Here is a 26,777-nt window from a genome sequence, read left to right as displayed (position 1 = left end):
CCAAATGGCACTCTTAATAAATAAGTTTAACATTTAAATATGGGTTTGGCTGAGGTACCCACATTACCAGGAAAGTAGCAACGTCCCAAACATTTTAAGTGGTACACATGGTAATCCCATCATTGATCTGAGCCATTTATTTCACTCATACTAAAGCAAACCATGTTACAAGAATCAGGCCGATTCGATTATGCTAACCCTTTGAATAGGGCCAATTTGTTATGATTGTACGTTGTTTACAAGCCCTAAATCGCATGGTTAGAATCATCAAATCAAAGGGTTATTTTAGAATCATAGGAAATACAAAGTGGGATCTATGTAAATGGTTCAAGATGAAGGTTAGACCTATTTTGTTTCTCCAGTCAATCTCGACTGTCCGTCCACTTTCATGCTATTGCTCTTAGTTATATGATTTTTATTATTTTTCCTATATTTTTAAAAATCCACCACTATTTTGAAATTTCCAATGTCTTGTGTATTACCGCGGAGTTTTCAAAATCTCGGTAATAGGTCATCCCAATAGTGGTCCCAGTTGAGGCCCAGGGTCTAGCAAGGTTAAACAGGCACTATGTTATCCCCGGTCTGGTAAGGAAGCTTTCCTGGATAGTGAAGGGGCAAATTACGAGATTGGATTGGCAGGGCAACACCCATGTCTTGCTGAAGGCGAGTGGAAAGGAGAAAGCGGGATATCACGTTTGCAGTGATTGCGATGTGATATGCTCGGATATATCCATTTGCCCACTGGTGGACTCCATCTAGGGCTGTCAACCAGCGGCCCAGGGTCTGTCCAAGCCTAAGCCTGAAAATACAACCCAGGCCAGTGTACCAGAGGATTACATATGGCCCGGTCCAAATCCAGCCTGAGCCCAAGCCAAAGCCCTGCAGATATCTGTCTGCCCAATCATGCATGATGTTGATGAAAATGCCAAATTAGGCCAGGATCATGAGCTCTTAGGGACAGCTGAAGCGCAGCCTAATTAATAAAGGGGCTTAAATTTTAGGCCTAGGTCCAGCCATCAGACCTAGTAATTTAACCCAAGCCTGGACTGAAGCATGCCAAGCCCGCAAGCCTGATGGGCCATCCAACCCAACGAGAGCCCCAACTCCATTCATTCCTCTCAGTTTGGCTTCTCCAGGACCTCAATTTCCTGGATATCCCCTCCAATGTTTCCCATTGCGTTCAGGTCTAGGGCAGGTAAGGAACTGCACAAGGAAATGCTCCTGGAAGAGAATTTTGGGGAGCCCTTCAACTCCTGCCACGAACAGGGAACCTAGACCATGCCTTCCATGCCTAGTGCGACTTAATCTCTGAGGTTAGCTTGAGGTTTGGAAATGGTCATTGTGTTATATAACGGATGGTTCATTTATCATGTTTGCTAGAGTTGAAAGAGTCCATCCGTCCACATGTACGTTCACTGGGCACTAGTCACCAGCTGTGTTAGCATTCACATAGTACCATGTGATCATGCAGAAACCATGAAAATCCACTTGGGCCTCCCGTCTATAAAAACACCAATCAGTCCCAAGCATTCAATAGATAAATAGACGCTGATATGGTTCAGAGAACAGAGAAGCAAAGCTCCCCTCACTAAGAACATCACACTAAAGAACTTGAAAATGTTAGCATCATCTAAAAACACTATTATATAATTGCATAAATCTTGGTGGCATAGATGTAAAATCATCTTTACAACATGGATCCGTGACTGATTGGATGTAGATTTTGTTTCTTCACGGTTCAAAACTAATCTGCTTATATGCCAATGATCCAACCCTTAGTCACCCAACTGAATATGAATAGAAATCAAACAACCTTGATTTAATAAATCACCTTGAAAATATTCTCTAGAGAAAAGTAGGGTGCACCAATATAGCATCAAAGATTTCATCATTTCATCTACATTCAGCAATATTGTGCCAGCAATGAGTTTTTCTGCCTCTAAACAATAGTTTCGGTAAATTAAAAAATTCCGCTTTATGTAGGCAAAGCACAAGATTGAAATCATACATTAGCAAAATCATAACAGCTTTCATGTATATATATAGCTAGGATGTAGTAGACCCAAGACCTCTTCTCCGCCAGCTGCCTTGTAGTTGGCCTAACGAAATACTTGGACAACAAGCTGCATTGAGGAAAAGTATCTTGGAAGATGATGTGAAGAATCGAACTTGACAGAAGAAACTGCTCAGTCTTTATGTTCCGTTCATCTTTTCGGTTTCACGTTTTATATGAAGGGCAGCTCTAACCACGTTTCCCCTTGTGATAATCCCAACCTTTACAATCAAATCCCAATCAGTAAGAACCACGCAATAGTAAAAAGAGAGTTAAAAAATGGAAGCAATGGAAAATGGTCAGGTCTTACCAGCTTTCCAGCACTGTCTACAACTGGAAGTCGTCGGTACTTTGTTTCGAGCAATAATCTGCGATTAAGAAAACATGATTAAGATTCAACTTTTAGCTCAAGGGTGAGCTTGGATGCACCATGGATTGAATTGCAGTAACTAGTCACTTTTGTGGAGATGACCAACTTGTAATCGTCTTCCTCAGTGTTCATAGCGAGGAGCTAGCCCTCAGAACTGCAGTTATATACCACTCGATTCCAATTTGAGTTTAAGGCGATTGAAATTGGAGCCAACTCCCTCCAATATGTATACCACAATAGCAGATTACACTTTGGTCATTTCCGCAACTGTACTAATCATCGCAATTCAATTCCAGAGTGCATCCAATGGGGCCCAAGAGTGAAAGACTTTACAACCAGCATATACATGGTTGGTGGTAGAAGCATTGAAAGATTAGAACCTTGCAGCATCTTCGAGGTTTGTGGTCTCGCGGACAACAAGAGGTGCAGGTGTCATCACCTCGCCTATGACTTTCCCGTTGGTTTTACTGAGCAACTTTTGTATCTCATTAAACGTCTGCAATGAGTAAAACCAACAATTGGTATTATTGGCTACTGAAACTAGAAGCCACTAAATTAATAAATTCTTAGCTGATAAACTCCATGTAGCAAGTTAATTTCCAAAAGCATTAAGCCAAAAAAAGTTCTATGCTATGTAACTTGGACACATGAACATGTCAGTGTAGCACATGGCCATGAATCAAAGCAAGTACACTGGAAATCCCAACATGCCGAACATGTCTGCACGATGCATAATGATATTGAATAGACAATTATATAGAGGTTTGCCAGCCCAGCATACTTCACACCCATTAGATGTGCCAACCTGGAACATGTAGAACATCTGCCAGTGCATTAGTTTGGTGGACCTAACACAAAAATCAGACTGGCAATCACATACATGCTGCATGTGGATTGACCATTGGGAACTTTTTCTAAGACTGTTCTGTAGAATGGACCAGCCCAACATCTATGTCAGCTCATGTTGATGATGGAGCCCACCTTGCACACTGTTTAGAAGTCCTACCTGCCAGCTGTGTTTCATGTAAACCAATGTTTTAAATATCGACGATATCGGCCGATATATCCCACGATATATCTTGTATCCCACTTGTGCGATACGAAATGCATAGGTAGTGCCGATATATCCCACATGTTCGATCCAGTGAGCATTTTTAATTTCCAATCCCCTTTTTTGTTGAAATTATGTTAAATCAGTGTCAAATGGTTACAAATCCATTGGTTCTTCATGTTTTGCATGAAAAATCATGGAGTTGGAGCTTTGATTTCGATATCCATTGGTTCTTTATGCTTTCCATGTGTTTTTTTTTCAAAAATTTCCTTCAACCAGCTGTCAATTTTTCGAAGTATTTTATAGTATTTGATGAAATGATTATTAAATACACTCTAATTTCGAAATTTGAGTGTAGGTGGTCCAATTTGGAAAAAATTGGGGAAAATTCGAAATTTTCCCAATTTCTCCCAAATTGCTTGCAATGCTGCATTCCAAACATGAAATCAAGCATGTATGAGAGCTGATCTATTGATTTGTTAAGTCCTTGTCAATTTTCAGACAATAAAAATTATTTTTTACTTTAAAATTAATAAAAAATATTAGAATATATTTTATTTTTTTTCGAAATTTCCCTTCAACTAGTTGTCAATTGAGACTAATTTCGAAGTATTTAAGAGTGTTTGATGAAATGATCATCACATACAAAATGTTATGCATTCAATTTGAATATGGTTGCATTAGTTCGGTCATACAACGCATAGCTTAGGACCCTATCCAAAGGATACCTATTATGTGCACTTCTTTTTTGAGATGTTACGATTTAAAAATGTTTATTAAGTTCTTTTTTAACAATCCTTGTAGTTTCATTGAAAAATTCAACCATTTTCCCAATGTTTCCCCATATTTCCCAAAAAGTGCGATAAATTACCTAATACAAACGATATATCCCGTGCGATAACCGATACATATCTGTATCCCAAGGATGCGATATGTAACGTGATACCGATATTTCGAACACTAATGTAAACTGTATATGAGACTAACAAAAATCTCCATTATACAAATTTTAGTGTGTAAATGCACAAGATAAACACTTTTGTGTTTCATGTAAATGCTTTGCTTTACATTCTTGGCATTGATTTCATTCATCTCTTTGGTATAGCCAGTGTATTCTTTGTCAATATCAACCGATGAAATATTAAATCACAACGAAAGAGAGGAATGAAATTAATGCCAAGAATGTAAAGCAAAGCATCAATGGTGACCTTCACCAACACAAATGATGATGCATCTGATGTTTTTTCTTCATGTTTGCTAAGATATTGCCAACCACTAGATAGTCGAGTCGGTAAGGCACCCCTTTCTTGAGGGGAGATCCCAGGCTTCTGTCCTTATACTCATTTCAGTTTGCCAGAACCATCCACTAAAAGAATGTTTCGATAACTTTTATGTTGAAGATGGAATAATTTTCCAAGTTCATGAAAGAACTAGATCGTCTCTTCCTGAATTCTCCAACTTGTCAAAAAGCACATCTTCTCACTAACATCACAAACATGGCACATTGCACATAACAATATGCAGTAACAGGAAATTATTTCATGAAAAAAGGATGGCAAGTAAAAGTAGATTTGCAAACGTACTTTCCAAGTGCTATCAACTTCTGGAAATAAGCTTGTATCATTCCGTCCGCTACCTAAATCACCAAACAAGGAAGACTTACAGTTTGAAAGATAAAAAGAACTGTCAATATCGGAAAATATTTTTGGAGCAAAAAACTTCAATTCTTATTTTGCATCAGAGTCAAACAATGACATTACATAAATGACTAAACATAGTAATAAGCTTAAGTACAAACAGAAGTTGTTGGGCATCGTGTACACAAGTTACTCTGACAAAGAGGGGCAAAATCCAAACCATGAACAATAAGGGGCAATAAATTTGGTTGCTGATGGTTCTACTGCAGAAAAAGTATGTATTACTATTTGCTAAGTACAATAACTAGTGACCTTCTTATGATAGATATTAAAAAGGTCTCCAGTACATAACTATAAAGAGCATCCAACTCTTTCAGATAACCAAAGGTGAAGGATTATGACAACATCAATCTTCCTGAGTCTCTTTTGGGATGGAATAAATTGGAGTGCTAATAGGATGGAGTGAACACAATGGTCCACAGGTGATCATGACTCACCATGGGCTGCACCACTGATGCATGCCAGATGTAGAAAGAGATGTAAACAAAGATGAAGATTATTTGTAGGTTTAAGGATGAAGCATAAGAAAAAATAAATAAATGATTTAAATTTTGACCGAAACATGGTAGCGTTGCTGAACAATCTAGAAGAGTCGCACTTCAAGCAAATGAACATTTCATCACTAAAAATCCACACGAGTTTAAATAAAGAATAAATGGTTATGTCATTCATCATTCATTCATAAGAGAAAGTTAACCTGTGTACGCCTTTCCAAAGCAAAGGGTAACAGAATCCATTCCTAACAACTGTAATCCCACCATACAACCGTTCCCTGAATCGACCATACCTCACAAATTCATGTTAACATCACACAATCTGGGGCTGCTTTGTTAGCTTACTGAATACACTTTCAAATGAGACCATTACATGTCATTCTGACATCATTTGCTACACAAAATGTAGCACACAAAATTATTTATTTGCTACACAATGTAGCACACAAAATTAGTAACCAGAATGCTCTGACCTTTTTTCCTTTTGAGAAAGTGACAACCTTTATTTAAATTAAGAGAGGAGAAATGAGTTCCCAGAACTAAGAAAAGGGAATGAAGCCCCATCCTCATCTAAGAGACCAACAGGAGAGGTTGGAGCTCTAGCTTCAAGGGAAAACAAAATGTTTAGCCTGGCAGCCAAAGAGTTAACCTTACAAAAAAGAAAAAAGAAAATTCCATGGGACAAGAATCTCACTTGGAAATAAATAAAAATTGATGACAAGTGCAGATGACCCTTCCATGCTAATCTTCTCGACTTGGGAGAGGTCATGGGTCAGTCCAACCACATCCCTAAGAGCAAATGCAACAGCCTGATGGTTAGATGCCACTTGAATTGGCACAAGAAAGAGAGGAGAATCTTCCAGGTTATATTCAACGGCGGAGGGGGAAGACATTGGAGGGGAGGACTTTGGTCTGCTCCATAGTACCTTGTTCCTGCAACTAGAAAAATCAGATATTGACATGCCTTAGGAAGCCTTATGAATTAAAAGCCTAGATGATAATATTCGACTTGATTCTTTCTGCAGTCTTCTGTAAAGGAGAATTGACACTTTTAAAAATCCATGTGTTCCTTTCGATCCAGATCTTCCGCCAAATAGCAAGAGGAATGAGTTTACTTAAGATTTTTCCTCTAGTTTTGAAGGAGATCAACCCAGCTGTAGAGGACTTCTCTCACTTTTGTCTGATGGGCCATTTGATTCCAAACAAGCTCAAGAAAGCATTCTAGAGAGCATATGCTAGAAGGTAATAAACAAGAAGGTGGTGGAGAGATTCCTTGGTGCATTTACACATAACACACCTACCGGGCACACTGAAACCTCTCCCTTTCAGATGAATCAGTAGTGAGGATTTTGCCTTTTGCCAATGTCCACACGAAAGCTGACACATGATTTGGAATTGCAGAATAGAGGAAGGATGGGAAGGAGGCGGATGTGTCCCTCAACAGATTTTGAAAATAGGAGTTCGCTGAGAAAACACTCAAATCATTACACCTTCTCAGATTTATCTTCATTACTTAGGACATGTACCAACCCCAGGACAGGCATGAGCTCTGCAAACTTGCTGATTTCTTCCTCCAATAGATCTCTTCTGAACAAAATATTCCAGACCAGCTCGTCTCTGAGGAAGTATATCATGCAGAGAGTTTTCTTTGTTATCAATCACTCTGTAGACATCATGAAACCTAAATACTAGAGTTCTGTCCCCAATCCATATAAGCAAACATGATCGCTCTCATTATCTTTGAATCTAACCCCTGATGTTAGGAAGTTACCCCACCATTTTGTTCTTATCCCTAATCTTATAGATAGCTTTCCACACTTCAGCTTTTGCCTCATCATTTGTACAATTTAGGCCCAGACTCCTAGTCTCTTCTGTTTATAAGCTCATATTTTTCTTCTAAGATACTTTTTGGATAGGTGTTTTTCTCAATCTAGAATCTCCACCACCAATTAGGAGATTCCAATTTCTTTCCTTGATCTGGCCAAAACCTAGGCCTCCCTCTCGTTTGGATATCTGCACTTTGTTCCAGCTAACCAGGTGAATTTTCTCTACCCACGTCTACCTTCTCAAAGAGAACCGCAACCGGAATTTTAAAGAAGAAAGGTAAAAGCCTAGGAAGTTAAGAGCAGACTTGATTGCTTCCATAAGGCTAAACTCTTTTCAAATTTTTTGATAATAGGGACCCAGCTTGACTGCATTTCTACTTTGGCAACAAGAGGGAGACCCAGGTAGCTAATGGGAAAGGACCCACATTTGCAATCCAGGATCAAGGCTACAGACTCAATCCATTCCTTGCCCATAACCACTCCATCCATAAGACTTCTCCAAGTTCACTTTGAAGCATGACACCACCTCAAAACATCTAAGAATACATTTTATGTTATTGACTTGAATAGTGTTCATGTCGCGCATAACCAGTGTGTCATCTGCAAATTGCAAGATGGTATCAAGAAAGAGGAAATAACTTGCAAGCCTCTGATGTTGCTAATCTCTTCTGCCCTTGAAAACAGATGACTCAGACAACATTCAGAAACAAACGAAAAATAAGAAAGGAGACAAAGGGTCTGATGCAGGACATGAAAATTAAATATGATATGCGAGATTTCAGGCTTAAGATCACGTTAGTTCAGAAACAATTACACAAATTCCATATCCCACATGAAAGTCCAAACATTCAATTAAGGGGAATCTATGCGGGTCCAGGCCTACACATGATAGGGCTGGATCAATAAAAATTATGAACCAAACGATACTCAAAGATAAGAAATAATCATCCACACATGCATAGTAATCAGTCCATAATCTAAGGGATTCACCAATTTCAAATCAAGGAACCCTAGGATAAGAAAAAGGGGCATAAAATTGAAGATTTGAGTAATTTAGGGTTAGATTTAGGAATTTTGGGTGAAAGCGAAGTGAAAGAGAGGAGAGAGACGAACCAGAGAAGCACCGCACGCGTAGACAACAATAATGGCCAAGACGCACATACATGTGATCTCGGCCGCACGTGTGTGGGGCCCACTATTCAGAAAAAGGTCACCTTGGCCCTGGTCGGCCAGGGATGGACTCCAAAACCCCCAAATCTCAGCTCGATCCGATGTACGGTTTGTGCGTGGTGCTCTGCCGAAGTTTCAGCCCTCCTGTAGGGCCAGATTCTGAAATTCTGCTGTGGGGAAGAGAATTGCTGCAATAGATTATTGATTCGACATGTAGATGATGGGGTGAGATGAGAAGAAGGGATGGTAGAAGATGGGTAGTAGAGATGGCGATGAATGGGGGCGAATCGGGATATATGTGGCTTCGCACCACGGTAATTAACCCTTCGATGAAGGAAGGGCTTCGCACCCAATTAGGCTTCACAACTCAGAGAGTAGGAAAACGCGGAATTTTTATTAATCTTCAATCAATTAAAAAAAAGCTACAAGGGGTGCCTATTTATAAGAAAACCTTATAGCCCAAAACTCGTGCCATGTGCACAACCTATTACTTAGCAATGAAGTAAACCAAAATAAAAACTAATCAAAGAAATCTAAAGCATCCATGATGTTCTAAATAACATTAATAACCAAAACCTAAAATATGAAATCAATCTGACTAGTGGGCCACAATCATGAGATCCCATGATGGGTTTTTCTTGACTAATGGGCCCACTCTTTTGAATCAAAACTTCATCTTCTAGGTAGGAGGCCCTCCTTGGACATCGTCATCGATCCAGATCGACGGTGGGGCCCTCCTTCTGACGTACGTGCGTAAGGGGGGCGGCGTGAGTGCGCGTGTGCGCGTGATGTCCCCATCAGGGTCTCCTTGTCCTAAACTCTACTGTTTTTTAACATCCCTGTTGACAACCCATTGATGGGAAACTAGAACAATGCTTATGAGAAACATTCCTTTATTCACAAGTATCATCTTTCTCGGAAGCCCAAATATGCAACATATAGAGGAATTCCCAGTCAGCATTATCGAAGGGATTCCCCTTGCAGATTCTACGGACTATCCATTCACACTTCACCTCCTTCAATGTATACTTTCATTGGTCACCAGAACGTCATCTAGGACACCAGACTTTCTTAGGGGCAAGGCAGACTGAAGCCATCATACTTTCGTTCAGTGTTCCTCTGGCATGAAATTTTTTGAAGACTTCCATGAATCTCCCTTCACAATACCCCAGCAATGATGGAAGAATCCTATAGAGAATCCATCTGGCCCTGGCAATTTATCAGTGTTCATATGCATGACAACATTCATGACTTCCTCTTCGTTGAATTCAACTTCAATGAATGCAGCTTCATTCATAGAGATCGACTGAAAGTCCAGCCCATCAAGGCAGGTTCTAGTCCTCCAATCACAAGATTACAGCCTCTTGCAAAAGTTGACCACCTCCCTGATACCAACCTTATCTTCTGTAAACAACCCCTGATCTACAGACTTCTAATGCCATTCACCCTTCTGCAATTTGTTATACCATGAAAAAAGCGATGCTGGGTCACTCTTTCAACCACAGGGTTTTTGAGCACTGATGCCAAGAAATGTCCTCCCAAATTATGATATTGTTAAGCTCTTTTTTGTTGCTCTAGTCTTCTTATCTACCCTTCCACTGATATCCCTTCTTCACTTTAGTTTTTATCAAGCAGCTGCATTGATTCTTCTAGATGTAGTTAAATGCAACTCTCCACATCTTCATAGCTGTGCTCCAGACTTTTGAGTTTTGACTCTAAGAAATGAAGTTTCTTTCCCATTCTGAAACGAGCCCAACCTTGAAATTCGGCATTAATCCACCATTCCTCAATCATTTGAGAGAAATTAGGGTAGAGAAACCATTTGTTTTCAAATTACAGAGGCCCTGGACCCCAAGATATGATGTCAGTTTGAAGCAGAATAGGCTAGTGCTTCAAGGATGGTTTTGGCATGATTTGCCAGGAAGAACATAGATGGAAGTTCCACTCCTTATCAATGACAAATCTGTCCAGCCTACATAGGATCAAGGGATCCTGATTGTTGGACCAGGTGAAAGCGCTATCGTTGCTCAGAAGATCCAACAATTTGTTGTCGTTGATGAATTCCACAAACTCCCACTTTCAAGAGATCCTTCACAACCCGTCTAAATCAGATTGTGTTAAAGTCCCCTAACACGCACCGAGGGCTTCCCCACTTCTGCCTAGCTTCACTAAGTTCTTTCTAGAACTCAAGTTTGAGGCTCTTCTCGGTTTACCAGTAGTTGTGGTCGTTGATGTAGAGTTATCCTTCAGGCCTTAAAGATTCACAAAAAAAAAAAATATTTGAACGTCAAGAGTATTAAAACAATCAATGGCCCAAACCAAAATCATGCCACACCAATTGTTGGAATAATGGCCCATCTGAAACTTAATTTGCCCCATACAATGTTCAAATTATCTCCGATAACAACTTAATCTCCAGCTCAGCGATACCGACTGGTAGCGATACTGATAATGCTAGTAGTATCACAAATTCCAGGTATTAGCAGTGTATCGCTAAGTATCACCAATGTATCAATATCACTAATGTAATTGTCAATATTTTCAACTACGTAAATTCTAGGTGTTGCTTGTATTGCCAATGCATCAATATCGCCAATATTTTCGACCATGTAAATTCTAGCTAATGCTTGTATCAAAGTGTATCGACGATATTTCAATAATATTGGTAACGTATTGATATCATCAAAAGTTTGCTTATTAGAAAAATAAAAAATAAATTTATTTTATATCTTTTTTCATGGGCACATGGTTGTATGTAGTGTTCAATTTCTCATTGATAATATTGATAATGTCTCGATATTATCGATATCCCAACATGCACGATATTGAGACCACAATCTTTCATTTTCTTTCCAATTGTTGATGATTTCTTAATGAAATATCATGTGTTGTTGATATTTTGCAATATTGATGGATGTTTAGATGGAAAGTTGGATGGTTAAATAGGCCGAATGGGATGGTTGGACTGATTTCTTCCAACAGCACATGCTTTTAAGGCCCCATTAAATGGATACTTGTTCTGTATGCATTCTTTTTGTAATTTTTTTTATTTCTAAACATGCAAATATGTACATTTTAACATCTCCTGAGGTTTTGCTGAAAATTCCACTGCTTTTCCCATGTTTGCCTGCATTTCCGGTTATCAGCGATATTGCCGACGATATCGATATTGTTTCCATATCCCTAGCCAGCGAAACTTGTAGCGATACCGATACTTTGAACACTGATTACAACACACCATGCATGGACCCAAGGTTTGACTGATGTGCATGGGGTTCAATAACCAGATGGAATACCCCATTGGTCCATTGATCTATGAGAGAACTAACAAAAGGCCCACAACACTATCAAGAAAACAAGATCACTAATCATTCAGAGACTAGGGCACGAGCCTCCAGTCAAATAAATCGTGCATCCACTCCACTTCTATAGGACCCAGTCTTGGGCTGCACCATTTCCTCCCAGTTGGGAAGAAATCGCCCTTCAGTTTAGAACTCCACGCACATATATTGGCATGACCTTATGTTCATATTATGTGACATAAAGGGAAGTTGATGGTGGAGACCCAACCATCGAATTAACAAATATCTTGTTAGTTCCCAATGCATTGTGCACACTGCACCGTCTTATAGTTGCACAAAGCATGTAAGGGACACGGCAACAAATTTAGGTGCAAGAGCGGGGAAGCATCTCTTTCATAATGTAAACAAGTATAAATAGGCAAGAAACCGAAGCAAGAGCATGAGTTCGGAGCTGGGATTGAAGCAAGAGTGCCACCAAGTTAAAAGGATCCTAGTTAGAAAGGTCCTACAAATAAGCACCGTCTCCATTATGTCTCCTTAAAACAACATACCATCGTTGCGTCTTTGATCTTGCCATTGATTTCACATGTCTATGCCAATATAACCATTGTCTTCAAATTTGCCTTTGGTCATCCAATTGCCTGTCCCAAACAAAATTAGCATAATCTCGGACAACCATTCTACTCCCATAAAACTGGTGGCCAAGAATATCAAATTTCTTCTTGCGAGTTGGTCTATTGGGACAAAAGAATTCAAAGGGGCAAGGATTACTGATCTTCAAAACGATCAGAACTCGATGATTCAAAGTGAGCTTTTGAATCATACATGTTTTGTTTCATAGTCTCCTCCGTTTGAATGGTGGACGTTGAACAATGACAGAAGTTCTTAGGGAATCCCAGTCCTTCCACGGTTAGTAAGGTAATCCAAAATCATTAAGGCAAGATTAAGTTGGTCTTCTCAGGGCCAGTTGGAGTATATGGCACAACCCTAAGTCCCTTACAAGGGCTATGGCAATCGAGAGTAGGTAGCTCTCTTCAAGGATTGCTTCTTAGGCCTTACTACCTTCAAAGGTGATTCCAGAAATGTTATGAGTTGGGTTTCCAACAAATGCCACGTCTGTGCAACAAGTTTCCCTATAAATGGCTTTATAAATAAATTGCTTTCTATATGAATTGCTTTCTATGACAGTTGAATTTGTTCATGTTCCACGGGATGCAAATTCTATTCCAGATTAGCTTGCCAAGGAAGGTGCATCCTATTCGTGTCTCCCCTTTTTATCTCTGTGTCGTAAGTGCAAAAGGATATATTGACATTGTTAAGAATATGTATGAGGGGGCAGTAATAAATGTGACGACCACTAGTAGAGAGACAAGAAAGCTCTTAATTACTTTAGGCTTACAGCGCTGTCGATGTTGAACCCGTGAGTTGTCACATGGGTTATGGGTGAGTTAACGAGGCATTTACAGGAAGAGATTACGTGATGTATGTCATTTGCAAATGAGATGACAGTTTTTTATTGACAAGAAGAGGTAGGGCCCAAATACAAAGCTAGATTTATGGAGGAATGCTTTAGAATCTAAAGGATTTAAAATTAGTAAGACTAAAACAAAGTATATGGAGTGCAATTTTAGTAATTATAGGAGTGAAAATGACAAATTGTTAAGATTGTTGACCAAGAATTTTCCCAAAACGACCACTTCCAATACCCCGGGTCGATAATTCATGAGTAGAGATTGAAAAGGACACTGGCCATAGAATTCAAGCTGGGTGGGAGAAATGGAGGCATGCCTCAAGAGTTTTATGTGATCGTTGTGTACCAGTCAAACTGAAAGGAAAATTTTATAGAATAGCTATAAGACAAAACATGCTTTTTGGGATAAAATGTTGCACAGTTAAAGAACAATATGTTCACAAGATGAGTGTTGCTGAAATGAAGATGTTAAGACAAATGAGTGGCAAGATGAGGAAGGATAGAATTAGAAATGAATGCATTCGAGGAATTTAGTAGTACGAATAGGCAATGTTATCAAAATCGTGCGATTCACGATATGAATCATACAATTCATATCGTACTGTATGGGTGTACGATTTGAATCGTACACCCAAATCACAAATCCTAAATAATCGTAAGATAATCGTATCGAATCATAAGATAATTGTAGATTGTGTAAATGGGCCTAAAAATTACTTTAAAAATTAATTTATTAAATATTTTATTCAAATTTTCCTTTTCTTTGTATCCTTTTGCTCATAAAATATGAAAAAGGCTCTCCCCTATTAAAAATGTCATATTTTTTCTTTTGAGGATTTTGATATTCAAAAACCCAAAATAAAGAAATCAAGATATATTTTGATTCACAATGGAATTGAATGTCATTTTCTCTAATATGATTCTACGCTCAAGAAAAGTACAAAAAAATTTTAGGACTCTCGTATATTTGTTAAGGTAAATTTTTCGAAAGACAATGAAGGAAAAAGACAAGAATCCTTTACTCTCATGATATGTATACCATATACATTTTCTCAATTGGTAATATCATGATATGTGTTACTTTTTTGGTAAATGTTGATGGTAAATGGATGATTGATGAGTTTTTAATCTTTTATGATTTATATATATATATATATATATATGTTGTAAATTAGAAAAAGTCTTACGATTTGCGATTTGATACGATTTAACCCCTATTATGATTTGTGATAGGGTAATGATTTTGACAACATTGCCTATAGGTAATAAGATGAGGGAAAGGAGACTAAGATGGTTTGGTCATGTGCAATGAAGACTAAGAACTGCGCCTGTTATGAGTGCGTTGGTAGAAGTTGGAGGCTCTAAAAGTGTAAGAGAAGGCCCAAAAGGACATATATGGAGGTACTAAGAAAAGACTTGACGGCCTATGGTCTAATTGAAGGTTTGGCCCTTAATAGAGTGGAATGGCAAAGCAGGATTCATGTAGCTGACCCCAGTTAATTGGGACAAGGCTTAACTGATGATGATGCCATATGTCTAGATCCATGATGAAAGTTATCGCAACAGTCAAACATTGACTGCTGACCTGACACAACCCTCCTTTATTCGGGCTTGAGACTAGCAATGAGAGCACAAAACTCCCACAGGCGCTATGTGAAAAACTATTATATAGGTTGATTACAATTAAGCGATATCTAAAAGCCTATTGCATAAGTTGATTACAATCAACGAGTTTTATGTGGATATTATTATCCAAAATCTTAGTCGATAGCTGCTTCATTCTTTTCTTGTAATAAAAATTTCATTGGCAGGCAAAGAAGAAAATAAGTTAAAAAAGATCCACTGATCTAATCGTCAATCCGACAGTTGAACCATTAGTAAATCCGTCTATCAATTCTCTACCTGTCAATTAGTGGATCCACCAATAGATCTAGTGATGGATTCATCAATCAATCCATTGGATCTATTAATTGACCCACATTAGATTCATCTTCTTCATCATCTTTGATAATGACAGCTTCAGACACTTCCAATGGATCTTCAGAATGGTCTTCCTTTTCAAGAGGCTCAAAATTTTGTCATTGTAGCATATTGATTCTAACTACAATAGCATGAGATCCATTGAGATTTTTGTTTAACTTGGAGCACAGTTACATCAGGAATTAAATTATCTCCACCATTGCCTCACCTTGTGATGGGGACATCTCACGCACATGCGCCCCCCCCGGGCGCGAGGAGGGCCCCACCGTCGATCTAGATAAATGACAACGTCTAAGGAGAGCCGCCTAGTTAGAAGATTAAGTTTTGGTTCGTTAGAGTGGGCCCGATAGTCAAATAACGCCCATCATGGTTCCTCATGATCGTGGCCCACTAGTCTGATTAGTCTCGTATTTTAGGTTTTGTTTATTAATGTTATTTAGAATATCTTGGACGGTTTAGATTACTTTGATTAGTTATTATTTGTGTTTACTTCATTGTCAAGTAATAGATTGCGAATATGGCGCGAGTTTTAGGGATATAGGGTTTTCTTATAAGTAAGCACCCCTTGTAGGCTTTTTTTCTTAATGAAAATTAACAAAAATTGCTGCGTTTTCCTGTTCCTTTTCGAGTTATGAAAACCTAATTGGGTGCAAAGCTCTCCCTTCTTTGAAGGGCTAACTACTGTGGTGCGAAGCCACATTTATCCCGATTCGCTCCTATTCTCTACCATCTCTATTTCTCATCTCCTACCACCATGCGCGCTTCAAATCTGTCCTTTATTGTAGCAATTTTCCTCTTTACAGCAGAATTCTAGATACTGACCCTACAGGAGGGCTAAAACTTCGGCAGAGCACCACGCACAAATCGCGCATCCGATCAACACGAAACTTGGGAGTTTTGAAGCCCTCCCCTGGCAAGCCAGAGCCAAGGAGGCGCTTTCCACATTCGGCACCCCCTCGCACATGCGGCCAGACCCCTACGCACTTGCGACGGGCCTGGCCCACTGTCCACGCGCGGGGACTATCTTTAGGTTTAGATTTCCACCTATTTTACTCTTCTCGTACCTATTCTCCCTAATCCTAACCCTAGATTACATTACTTTCAATTTATTTGTCCCTTTTCTTATCCTAGGGTTCTCTGAATTGGAATTGGTGAATCCCTTGGATTAGGGACTGATTATTGTGCATGTGTGGATAATTTTTACTTCCCTTTGAGTATCGTACCGTTTGGTCCATAATTTTACTGATCCAGCCCTAGCCTGTATAGGCTGGACCCGCACAAATTCCCCTTGCTTGAATGTTTGAACTTTTGTGTGGGATGTGGAATTTTATGTGATTGTTTCTAAATTAGTATAATCTAAAGCCTGAGATCTTGCATATCATATTTAATTTTCATGTCCTGCATCACCTTGTCGCCTTTCTGTCAATCTTGGTGTTTAAGATCGGCTGCTACAAGAAAAATCTTCCTAACAAAATGATTTCAGCAGAAAACTGAAATTGACAGATTTGGGCTGATTTTCAGCACTAGATGGGAAAACTTAAGCAAGCAAATATCATAAGACAAAAGATTCACCTTTTGTTAGGTAGGGTTCAAATACCCTCTCATACCCAAAATGTCTACACACTTTTGTCTACAAGACGAAAAAAAAATACATCAACCGGTCCAATCGATGAAAAGTAATCATATACGAGCACAAAGCTAATCTTTTTTCTTTTTACGGACAGCAGGCTAAGCTAATCTAAAGCCTGGGATTACTTCAATCATAACTCTTAAAATACTAGATTCTTAATGGATAAGCAATTGCTTCATGACAGGCGTCCATGCGTGGACAAGTGAGTAGGCTTCATGGGCTCGAACATTCAGTCGTATGCAGACAACATGGCAGAAGGGAGTGAAGTCATGCTGACATCAGCTGTATGGATGATGTCAACATGACATCAGCACTTCTTGGCTTCCAAACCAACAGTACACCCCATGTTTGCTGCCACTAGTAAGGCTGCTCTTGGGCAAACTCCTAGACCCAGTTTGGAACCGATACAGCCCATTTGATGCCCCGGTACTTTCCCAGATTTGTGTGTTCGTGCTGTTCCACTAGTCTCATTTTTTCTCTTTCCATTTCCATACATCACCCCCTTTTAGAGAGATTTTTTGCCTCGGATTTGCAACTTTGAAATGAACTTCCCTACGTTCCTAAATAGACTTTTTTTTTTTCCTTTTTCTTTTCTTTTTTTTTTTTCTTTTTTTTTTTTTTTTTGGAAAGGAGAATCCCTGCAACATTGTTAGTACTTGAATAAATAATTTTTTTTTTTTTAAAAAGCAGTCGAGTGTAATCCTCATCTTCAGATATGTGGAGAATAACTTTTTTTTATTATTATTATAAAGGACATATTCATTGTATGGGAGAAAACTTTACAAAAAGATCTTCGGGCGGACCTAGCATAAAAAAGGGGAATAGGTCCGCCTATCGTGAGAAAACCAAAGAAGAAAAACCCAGAGACAATTCAACCCTCCCTCAGATTTCCCGGCACCACCCTATCTAGAAATAACAGCCCTCTGGTGATCTGGGGGAGATTCACTGTGGAGTGGAAAAATAAACGAGATTGATTGTTGTTGCCCCTTCAAGCTAGGTCGTTAGCCACACCGTTCGCTTCCCTAGGGGAATGAGTCATGGAAACCTCCAAATGAATCATGAGTCTCTTGATCCTGGCCCACCAGTAGAACATGGTCCACGAGGGAGAGGAGTTCCTCTTGAGGATTCCTACGACTGCCTTGGAATCACTCTCCGCCTCCACCTTAGAGAAGCCCAATTCCACGCAATGGGACAGGCCCTCTCAGATTGCCCTGATCTCTACCCGAGAGTTAGAGCCAAATCCATAACCGGAAGCGAATGCGAAAAGGAAATCACCTGCACAATTTCTAGTGACGCCACCACCCCCTGAAGGGCCCAAGTTCCCCAACACCGATCCATCTACGTTGATTTTGACCCAGCCCACTTGGGTTTAGTCCATCTGATCACCTGGACCAACCTCATAGAAGTCGCGGCACCATCAATACCCAGCTCGGCTAAGGCTATAGCAGATGCAAGCTTGACAATTCTAGGGAGTGGGAGAGTTGGGCCAAGCCGATAGATCCAATGATGTACTCGGGCGATCACTTTGGCAGCATAGGTCGAGGAATCTTCGAAGTGAGCTGCATTTCTAGACATCCATATTTCCCAGAAAATTAGCATGGAAGCGAGGCCCCTTAAGGTATGTAGACAGTCAGATGGCGCGGCAAACGCCCACCATTTGGATGCTCTGCTGAACGCTAAGTCATGGGCCATCGTGTGGACCTTGAACAGTGGCTGGAAGTGATTCCACACTAACGACACCAGCTCACCCAAGGAGAAAACATGGTCAATGTGATGTGGACATTAGTAGTGCACCCTTTAGAGTGTACCGAAGGAGGTGTCGTCGACAGAGTACTGGAGCGGAGGAGTTGATGTGGATGGACGTTGAGTCCATCGGACCCATTTTCTGACGTGCTACGAGTGCGGGAGGGGTATGACCACACCCTGACCATAGATGCATGGGTTGAATTTCACACCCTACCACACAGGTGTTTTAGTTTTAGGCGTTTTTGTTCTTCTTTCTTATTTCAGGGGCTTTATTGCACTTTCTTTATTTTTCATCTTTTTTGTTATTTTTCTTGTTTTCAGGGGCTTTAGTGCACTTTTACTTTTTCTATAGCTTACATATACGTTGTGAGAAACCCTATTTTCATTATTATTGAATGAATAAAAATTCGTATTTTTCTTCTTCTTTATTCAAGAGATTAGGGTTTCAGGATTGGCCCTTGGGTGTTGAGGATTCCACCCCAATTTTAGGTTTCCTTCTTTTAGATCTTCGAGGTGCGGGGAAAAGGTAAGAATCATGCTTCTTTTCTTTTGACAACAAAAGGACCTGTACTTTCTTCATCTCGAACCCTTCATTCTTCACCTCTTTTATTCCTCTCTAGATATCCCCTTTCTAGTTTAAACGGAAAAGATGGATGGTTAGTCGGTAGAATCAAATCCAAACTTGACCGTGGACTAACTTATGCTAGATCTAGGATATCCCCATATCCCTAGGTCCTCCCTTTTTACTGTTTACGTGATTTGATGCTAAGGGGCATGATCCTAACGGAATGACCTTATCTTTGTGTTAAAATTTACCTAATCCCTTTGATTGGAAAGAATTAGTTGATTAGTGTATTTATTTGAACATTCTTTAACCTGATTATACATGCATCTAGGATTAGGTCATCACATGTCCCTGCATCACAATGGTTTCCATGTGATTCGGCTAAGGGGCACGACAGCATACACATTTGGAAGCCATGTGGACACAATTGGCTTGGGTTCTAATGTCGATTGGAATGGCTTTGTGAATGATTTTCCAGGTGAGCAGCGATATTTTAGGAGGTAGTTTCGAGTGCCAATCCCACACGGACCATGCTTTCTTGACCCTAGGGGGTCTAGAAGATAGCTGAGCCGAGTTGACCTGAACTCGCTCGAGGAAAAGATTACCCAAACCTGCTTATCTTCCGCCGATGATGTGCAGATCCCCTCGTCCGAAACGTGGTCTAGCACAACTTGAGGAAGGAGAACCCTAGCCACTGCCGAATCCCACCAGTCGTTGCGTCCAATGAAGTCTCTGACGAGTTGTTGCTGCTCGGGGGTTGATAGAAATTTCCAGTCCGAGAGGGGTCCTAAATCGGACCAATCATCTTCCCAAAAACTGCAAATGCCACTACCTCTGATCCAGCAAGAACGAGCTGCAACTGCCGCAAAGGATTTACGAATATGCTTCCACAAGAGCGAGGCCCAGGTTACTAGGGACTCGTGGCCATCGGACCGGATGTCTGCCGAATATTTCCCCTTCATAAACGTTGCCCAGCAACTATCCTTCCCCCTGCTCTTAATTACCCACGCCATTTTCATCCTGAATGACTGCATAACACTGATCAAACTTCTCACTACAAAGCCACCTTCCAATTTTAGACAAGAAACATTCTTCCAATTGACCCAATGGCAACTTTTACGGTCCTTCTCCCAGCCTCAAAAGAAATCAGCAAAGGCCCTCTCCAGCTCTCCAAGTAATGTACTAGGGATATCCGTCGCCGCCATTTTGTGGACCGGAATGCTTCTAAGAACGTGATTGACCAGCATGATTCTGCCAGCTTGGGATAGGATTTTACCTACGATCCTCTTGTTTATCTTATCCAACATTGGTTGGAAGTAAGCTTTCCTCACTCACCCTTTAAAAATTGGGACTCCTAGATAGGTAAAGGGGACTCACTCCGGTTAAAGCCCAGAATTCTCTGGACAACCCTGACCCAAGCTTCGGAATGGAAGGAGGAAAGAATGAAGAAACTCTTCAAGGCGTTGAATTTTTGGCCCGAGGCCCTTTGATACCGATCAAGGACTTGATCCGATTCAAGGACATGTGACCACTATTAGCGAGCAAGACTGTGTCATCTACAAATAGAATGTGGGAGATAATCAGACAGTTCCTTCTTGTTTTGAACGGTTGACAAAGCCCACTGGTTATCATATGTTTGAAGCCTCTACTTAGGACCTCAGCCGCCAGAATGAAGAGCCCTAGCGAGATAGGATCCCCATGGCGAAGTCCCCTAGAGGAGCAGAAGAAACTGCATGGTTCGCAATTAACCAAAATTGAGAACCAAGAGTTTGTCCAACATTTCTCCACCATGTCAATCCAGCTCTCCCCAAAACCAAACCAACGGAGGACTGCCTTCAGAAACCCCCAATCCAGCCTGTCATATACCTTTTCCATATCAAGTTTGATGAATATGTTCCCTCCTTTAACTTGTCTGTCAATGTCTTTGAAAGTTTCTTAGGCAAGAGCATAATTTTCTGCAATACTTCTACCTTGGACGTATGCTCCCTGTTCCACCGATATGATTCGGGGGAGGATCTTGCTAAGCCTATCCGCGATTATTTTACAACATATCTTATAGATGCAGTTGCACAAGCTGATTAAGCGGAAGTCAGCAAATTTATCTGGAGCTTGGGATTTTGGGATTAGACAGACAAGTGTCGTTGTGAAAGCCCTTGGGAGAGATCCACCGGAGAATAGAGAATGGACTGCTAGGCGGATATCCTGGCCTACTATACTCCAATAGTCTTGGAAAAATGCCCCAGTAAAACTATTCGGTCCTAGAGCTCCATCCGGGGGGAGTCCCTTAACCGCCGCAAGGACCTCTTCGATCGATGGCTCCTCCATTAGCGTTGTGTTATCCTCATCTGATATAGAGGGCGGGATGACATCTAGAAGATCCGCAGGGGGAGGAGGTGGGAGTTTCTTTCATGAGAGAAGAAAAGAATTCGATAGCTGCCTGTTTAATGGAGTCGTGATCGGTAACCACCAAACTGTCTTCCAATGTAATCTCCTTGATGAGCGTTCTCTTGGCTCAATCAGTCACCATATTGTGGAAATACTTGGTATTTTTGTCATCCTCTTCCAACCAGTGTTCGAAATATCGGTATCGCACGATGTATCGCACCCTTGGGATACAAATACGTATTAGTTATTGCACGGGATATATCGTTTGTATCACATAATTTACCGCACTCTTTGGGAAACATGGGGAAACATTGGGAAAATGGTTGAATTTTTTAATGAAACTTTGGGGATTGTTAAAAAAGCCCTTAATACACACTTTTAAATCATAACATCTCAAAAAAAAGATGCACATAATAAATTTCCTTTGTATAGGGTCCTAAGCTATGCGATGTTTAACTGAACTAATGCAACTATATTTAAATTGAATGCATGATATTTATAAATATATCATAGTCATGTATAAAAACACAACCAATTCATTAAAAAGCAAAAGAAGAACTGAAGAAGTAAAATTTGAGAAATATACATATCAATGATGGGGTAGTTCTGTGGGTAGGCCCACCGTGCTGCATCTGTACATCCAAGCCGTCAATCCCTTTTCTCACATCATTTTAAGGCTTGAACACAAAAATGAGGTAGATCCAATGATCAAGTGGACCACACCAAATAATAAGCTTGGTTGCATTAAATGCACAAAGCATCGAATGCCAGTTGCATTAAATGCAAGAGTGTGTGGTCCATTTTAGCGTTGAATCTGCCTCATTTTTGTTTTCATGCTTAAAATGATCGGAGCAAAAGGGATGGACGACTTAGATTTATAGGTACATCACGGTGGGCCCACCCACAAAACTGCCCGTTCAGGGCCAGAGATAGGCGAGGGTAGGACGCAATCCGCGTTCGACATACCTACAGCAACTGTAGGAAACGGATTGGCTACTCCCCCAACACCAGCCCCGTGGCTAGTGGTCGGTGCTCTGTGGACCCCACCATGATGTATTTGTTTCATCCATTCCGTTCATCCATTTTTACAGATCATTTTATGGCTTGATCTCAAAAATGAGACGGATATAAATGTCAAGTGGACCACACCACATGAAAACAATAGTGATTGGATATCCACCATTAAAATCCTCCTAAGGCCCACTGTACTGTTTATTTGACATCCAATCTATTGATTAGGTCATACAAGCCCAGACGAAGGGAACAAACAAAAATCAGCTTGATCCAAAACTTTAATGGCCCCCAAAATGTTTTTAATGGTCGATGCTCATTCAACACTGTTTCCTGTAATGTGGTACACTTGAGATTGGGATATACCTCATTTCTGGTTTCACACTATAAAATGATCTATAAAAATAGATGGAAGGCATGGATGAAACACATACATCATGGTGGGGCCCACAAAGCACTGACCACCAGCAAAAGGCTGGTGTCAGGGGGAGTAGCCAATCCGTTTCCGCTATATATCTGGTGTGGGGTGCACCAGCCTTTCACAGGAAGTTCCTGCGCAAGGATGTTGGGTGGGGCCCACTGGAATGTATTTTATAAATCCATTCCGTCCATCCGTATTTCGAGCTCATTTTAGTACATTCTACCAAAAATGAGGTGGATACAACACTCAAGTAGGTCACATGAGAGGGAAAATTGGGGCAAGAAATTTCTACCGTTGAAACCTTACTAGGCTCCACCTTGATGTTTATATGATATCCAAACCTTTTACAAGGTCATTCCCAATGGGATGAAATGATAACACCAAAATTATAGCCTGATACAAAACTTTTATGGCCATAAAAACGCTTCAACGGTGTTCACTGAATGCCCACTTTTTCCTCTCGTATGGCCCACTTGAGTGTTGGATACACCTCATTGTTGGTCGCACATCCTAAAATGATCTCATAAAACGAATGAATGGGGTGGATATCTCAAAAACATTTGGGTGGGCCCCACCCAGCATCCTTGCGCAGGAACTTTCTGCAAAAGGCTTTCGCAGGAAATCCGCGTCCCCTGATCTGTGCCCCTCACAGTCACAGTGACGTCACCAAGTTACGCGGGTCCCACCATGATGTATTTTTTCTATCCACACCAGCCATCCATTTGAATAGATCATTTTAGGGCATGAACCAAAAAATGAGTCAAATCCAGAGCTCGAGTAGACCCCACCACAGAAAACAGTGGAGAGAGTGACATTCACCATTAAAAACTTCTTGAGGGCCACAAGAGATGGATGATCAAGATGATATTTGTGTTTTCCATTAGTCCATATCTTCCTGGACTTATGAACAAAAACATTATGATGGGCCCTAGGAAGGTTTCGAGTTTCAATGGTGGGCGTCACTCTCTCCACTTTTTTGTGGTGGGGTCCACTAAAGGTTTAGATCTACATCATTGTTTGTGGCATGCCCTAAAAAAACATTTCCAAATTAATGGACGGTGTGGATACGACACATACATTACCGTGGGACCCACAGAACTTGGTGACACCACTTATGTGATTGCCTAGTGAGTTACTACGCTTAGCCTACTGAGTAAACTCATGTGAGGTGCACCATGATTTATGTATTTTATCCGCTCCGTCCATCCATTTTAGCAGATAATTTCAGGGCTTTAGCCCAAAAATAAAGTATATACAATGTTCAAATGGGCCACACCGTAGAAAACGATTGAATTGAACATTTGCCGTTGAAAATTTCTTGAGTGCCACAGAAGTCTTGGATGATTGGATCAATCTTATATTTGTATTTTCCCTTCATCCACGTCTGTATGATCTTATTAACGGTTTGGATGACCAATAAACATCACTGCAGGGCTAAGAAATGTTTCAACGGTGGAAATCAGTATCACCACTGTTTCCTGTGGTATGATCCACTTAAATTCCTAAATTTTGGGATCAACCCCTTAATTTAGATGGGAAAACAGATGAACGGAGTGGATAGATCACATACATTAAAGGTGGGCCCAACTGAGTTTACTGAGTACGATAAGAGCATGCTCAGTAACCCACCACGCAATCCGATACCCTTTTCACCCCTCCTGCGCCCCTCTCCTTCACTTTTCATCTCCTTAACGCATGCAAGGGTTCCGGAGCAAGAGATGGCGATGATTTCTCGTTCCGTTCCTCAAACGGGCCTGATTTCTCACCGGAATCTCCGAGAAATTTGCACAATGGCCCACCTCCGACCACCAATCTTTACTACAGCCTACAGGTACTCTCCGATTTCTCTTCTTTTTTTCTTTTTTTCTTCGAGTGCTTCTATCGAAATCCGAAAGTAATGGAGGAAATCGTGCGATATCGATGATATATCGTGCGATATCTGGATTTTGGGGGTTTTGGTATCTACCGGAGGTTATCGTGCGGGTTTCGTCTCGCTGGGGGGCGATAACGATAATATCAGCCGATATATCGGCCGATAGTATCGATATTGCGAACACTACTTCCAGCCAGTGGTTTCTGGCCTTTTGCTTCCAGAAAATTTCCTCACACAATTCATATTTGGCCAACTTGATTTTAGTTAGTTTGAGGTCGTGGTGGGAGTCCGGGTTGTCCACGCACTGCGCTGCACTCTCTACTCTGACGAGATCTTCTGCCCTCCTGACATTGAGGAATATATTTCCAAACACCTCTTTGTTCCATCTACTCAGCGTCGTCTTAACATTCTGAGTTTGCTTTGGAGGATCTGCATCGGCCCTCCCATGATATCCGAGACCCAGGCCTTCTTTACCCGCTCCTGGAACGAATCATGTAACAGCCACATTCGCTGGAACTTGAACGGCTTTGGGAATGATCTCGGTTGAAGGGGAAAAGACAATAGCAAAGGGGCGTGGTCCAAGTTTAGCCTAGCCAAATGTTGGACCTAAAAAGACAGGTATGTAGTTAGCCACGATCTGTTGCAGCAAATTTTGTCTAACCCAGCCCATACTCTAGCTTGCCCACTCTAATTGTTACACCATGTAAATTTGTTCCCCGAGTAGCCTGCATCCATTAGCCCAGACCAGTTGAACCCTCCAGCAAATTTTGATGAACTGTGTCTGTCGAAATTACCAGCTCCTCTTCTTTCCATTGAAGATAGAATGGAGTTAAAATCACCTGCCACCACCTATGGGATTGAACAGCCCGTCGACAAAGCAACGAGTTGGTCCTACAAGGCCCTACGCAAAATTCAAGAGCACTTTGCATTGACAAAAGAGGCAATGGCTACAGTTGGATTGCCCAGGTCCCCAACTGCGATCGAGAGCATTTGGTTGGTAGCTGCAATCAGATCGATGGTCAGAAATGATGCGTAAAAAATCCACACTTTACCGCCTTGAGCCGCATTGGAGACTGAAGCGTGGAAGCCTAACTTGAGCCCAATTTTCACTCGTTTCTCATCCTTAAGCATATTGCAATGAGCACTAGCTTGAACTGATTGATAAGGCATTTCAAGGTCCTGATGGTAGGTGTATTACCCACGCCACGAGCATTCTAGATGAGGAGATTATCCATAAATACCTTGCTCGGCTAAAATTCCCCGGTGCTTGAGTTTTCTCAGCCTCCCATTCTAGCTTGTTTCTAATCTTCTATTGCTAGAATTCAGTTTTCTCAGCCTCCCATTCTAGCTTGTTTCTAATCTTCTATTGCTAGAATTCACTGGCAGACCGTCACGGACATTTCGCACCGCCAGATACTTGATCCTTCTACGTTATATGCAGTGCTTGGGACCAACTTCCCTGCAAACAGCCTCCTCCATTCTGGCCTGGAATTCTGCAAGAGGTGAGAGTGCAACTATCTCCACCTAATCGAGGCTCTGGCATGTGGCTGGTATCATATCATTGGGGCCATATTCTGAAGGTCCCTCACACTGAGCTGAGGCAGGGGAATGAACCAGCTTGGAAGCAGGGCAGTAGGCATTGGGCTAGATAACAAAATTTGTTGTGTCAACTAGCTCTGTAGATCGAGCCAGGGGTGACTGATTGGGGGAATTTAGCACTCGAGAGGGGGAG

General features: G+C 40.9%; 1 protein-coding gene across 1 annotated transcript in view; it reads right to left on the bottom strand.

Moving 5' to 3' along the window:
- Window positions 1-1,794: 1,794 nt before the first annotated feature.
- Window positions 1,795-26,777, bottom strand: part of LOC131229690 (CBS domain-containing protein CBSX1, chloroplastic-like) — a 57,287-nt gene continuing 32,304 nt past the window's right edge. The window contains exons 5-8 of the mRNA XM_058225676.1: window positions 5,058-5,110; window positions 2,804-2,919; window positions 2,364-2,421; window positions 1,795-2,274 (exon numbers count right to left, since the gene is read on the bottom strand). Coding sequence (XP_058081659.1) covers window positions 2,194-2,274; window positions 2,364-2,421; window positions 2,804-2,919; window positions 5,058-5,110 — 308 coding nt within the window. The 3' untranslated portion in view covers window positions 1,795-2,193. The remainder of the gene's footprint in view (window positions 2,275-2,363; window positions 2,422-2,803; window positions 2,920-5,057; window positions 5,111-26,777) is intronic.

Source organism: Magnolia sinica, chromosome 16 (genome assembly GCF_029962835.1).
Source record: "Magnolia sinica isolate HGM2019 chromosome 16, MsV1, whole genome shotgun sequence".
NCBI lineage: Eukaryota > Viridiplantae > Streptophyta > Magnoliopsida > Magnoliales > Magnoliaceae > Magnolia > Magnolia sinica.
Note: the sequence above shows the minus strand (reverse complement) of the source record. Positions and strands in the feature narration are given on the sequence as shown.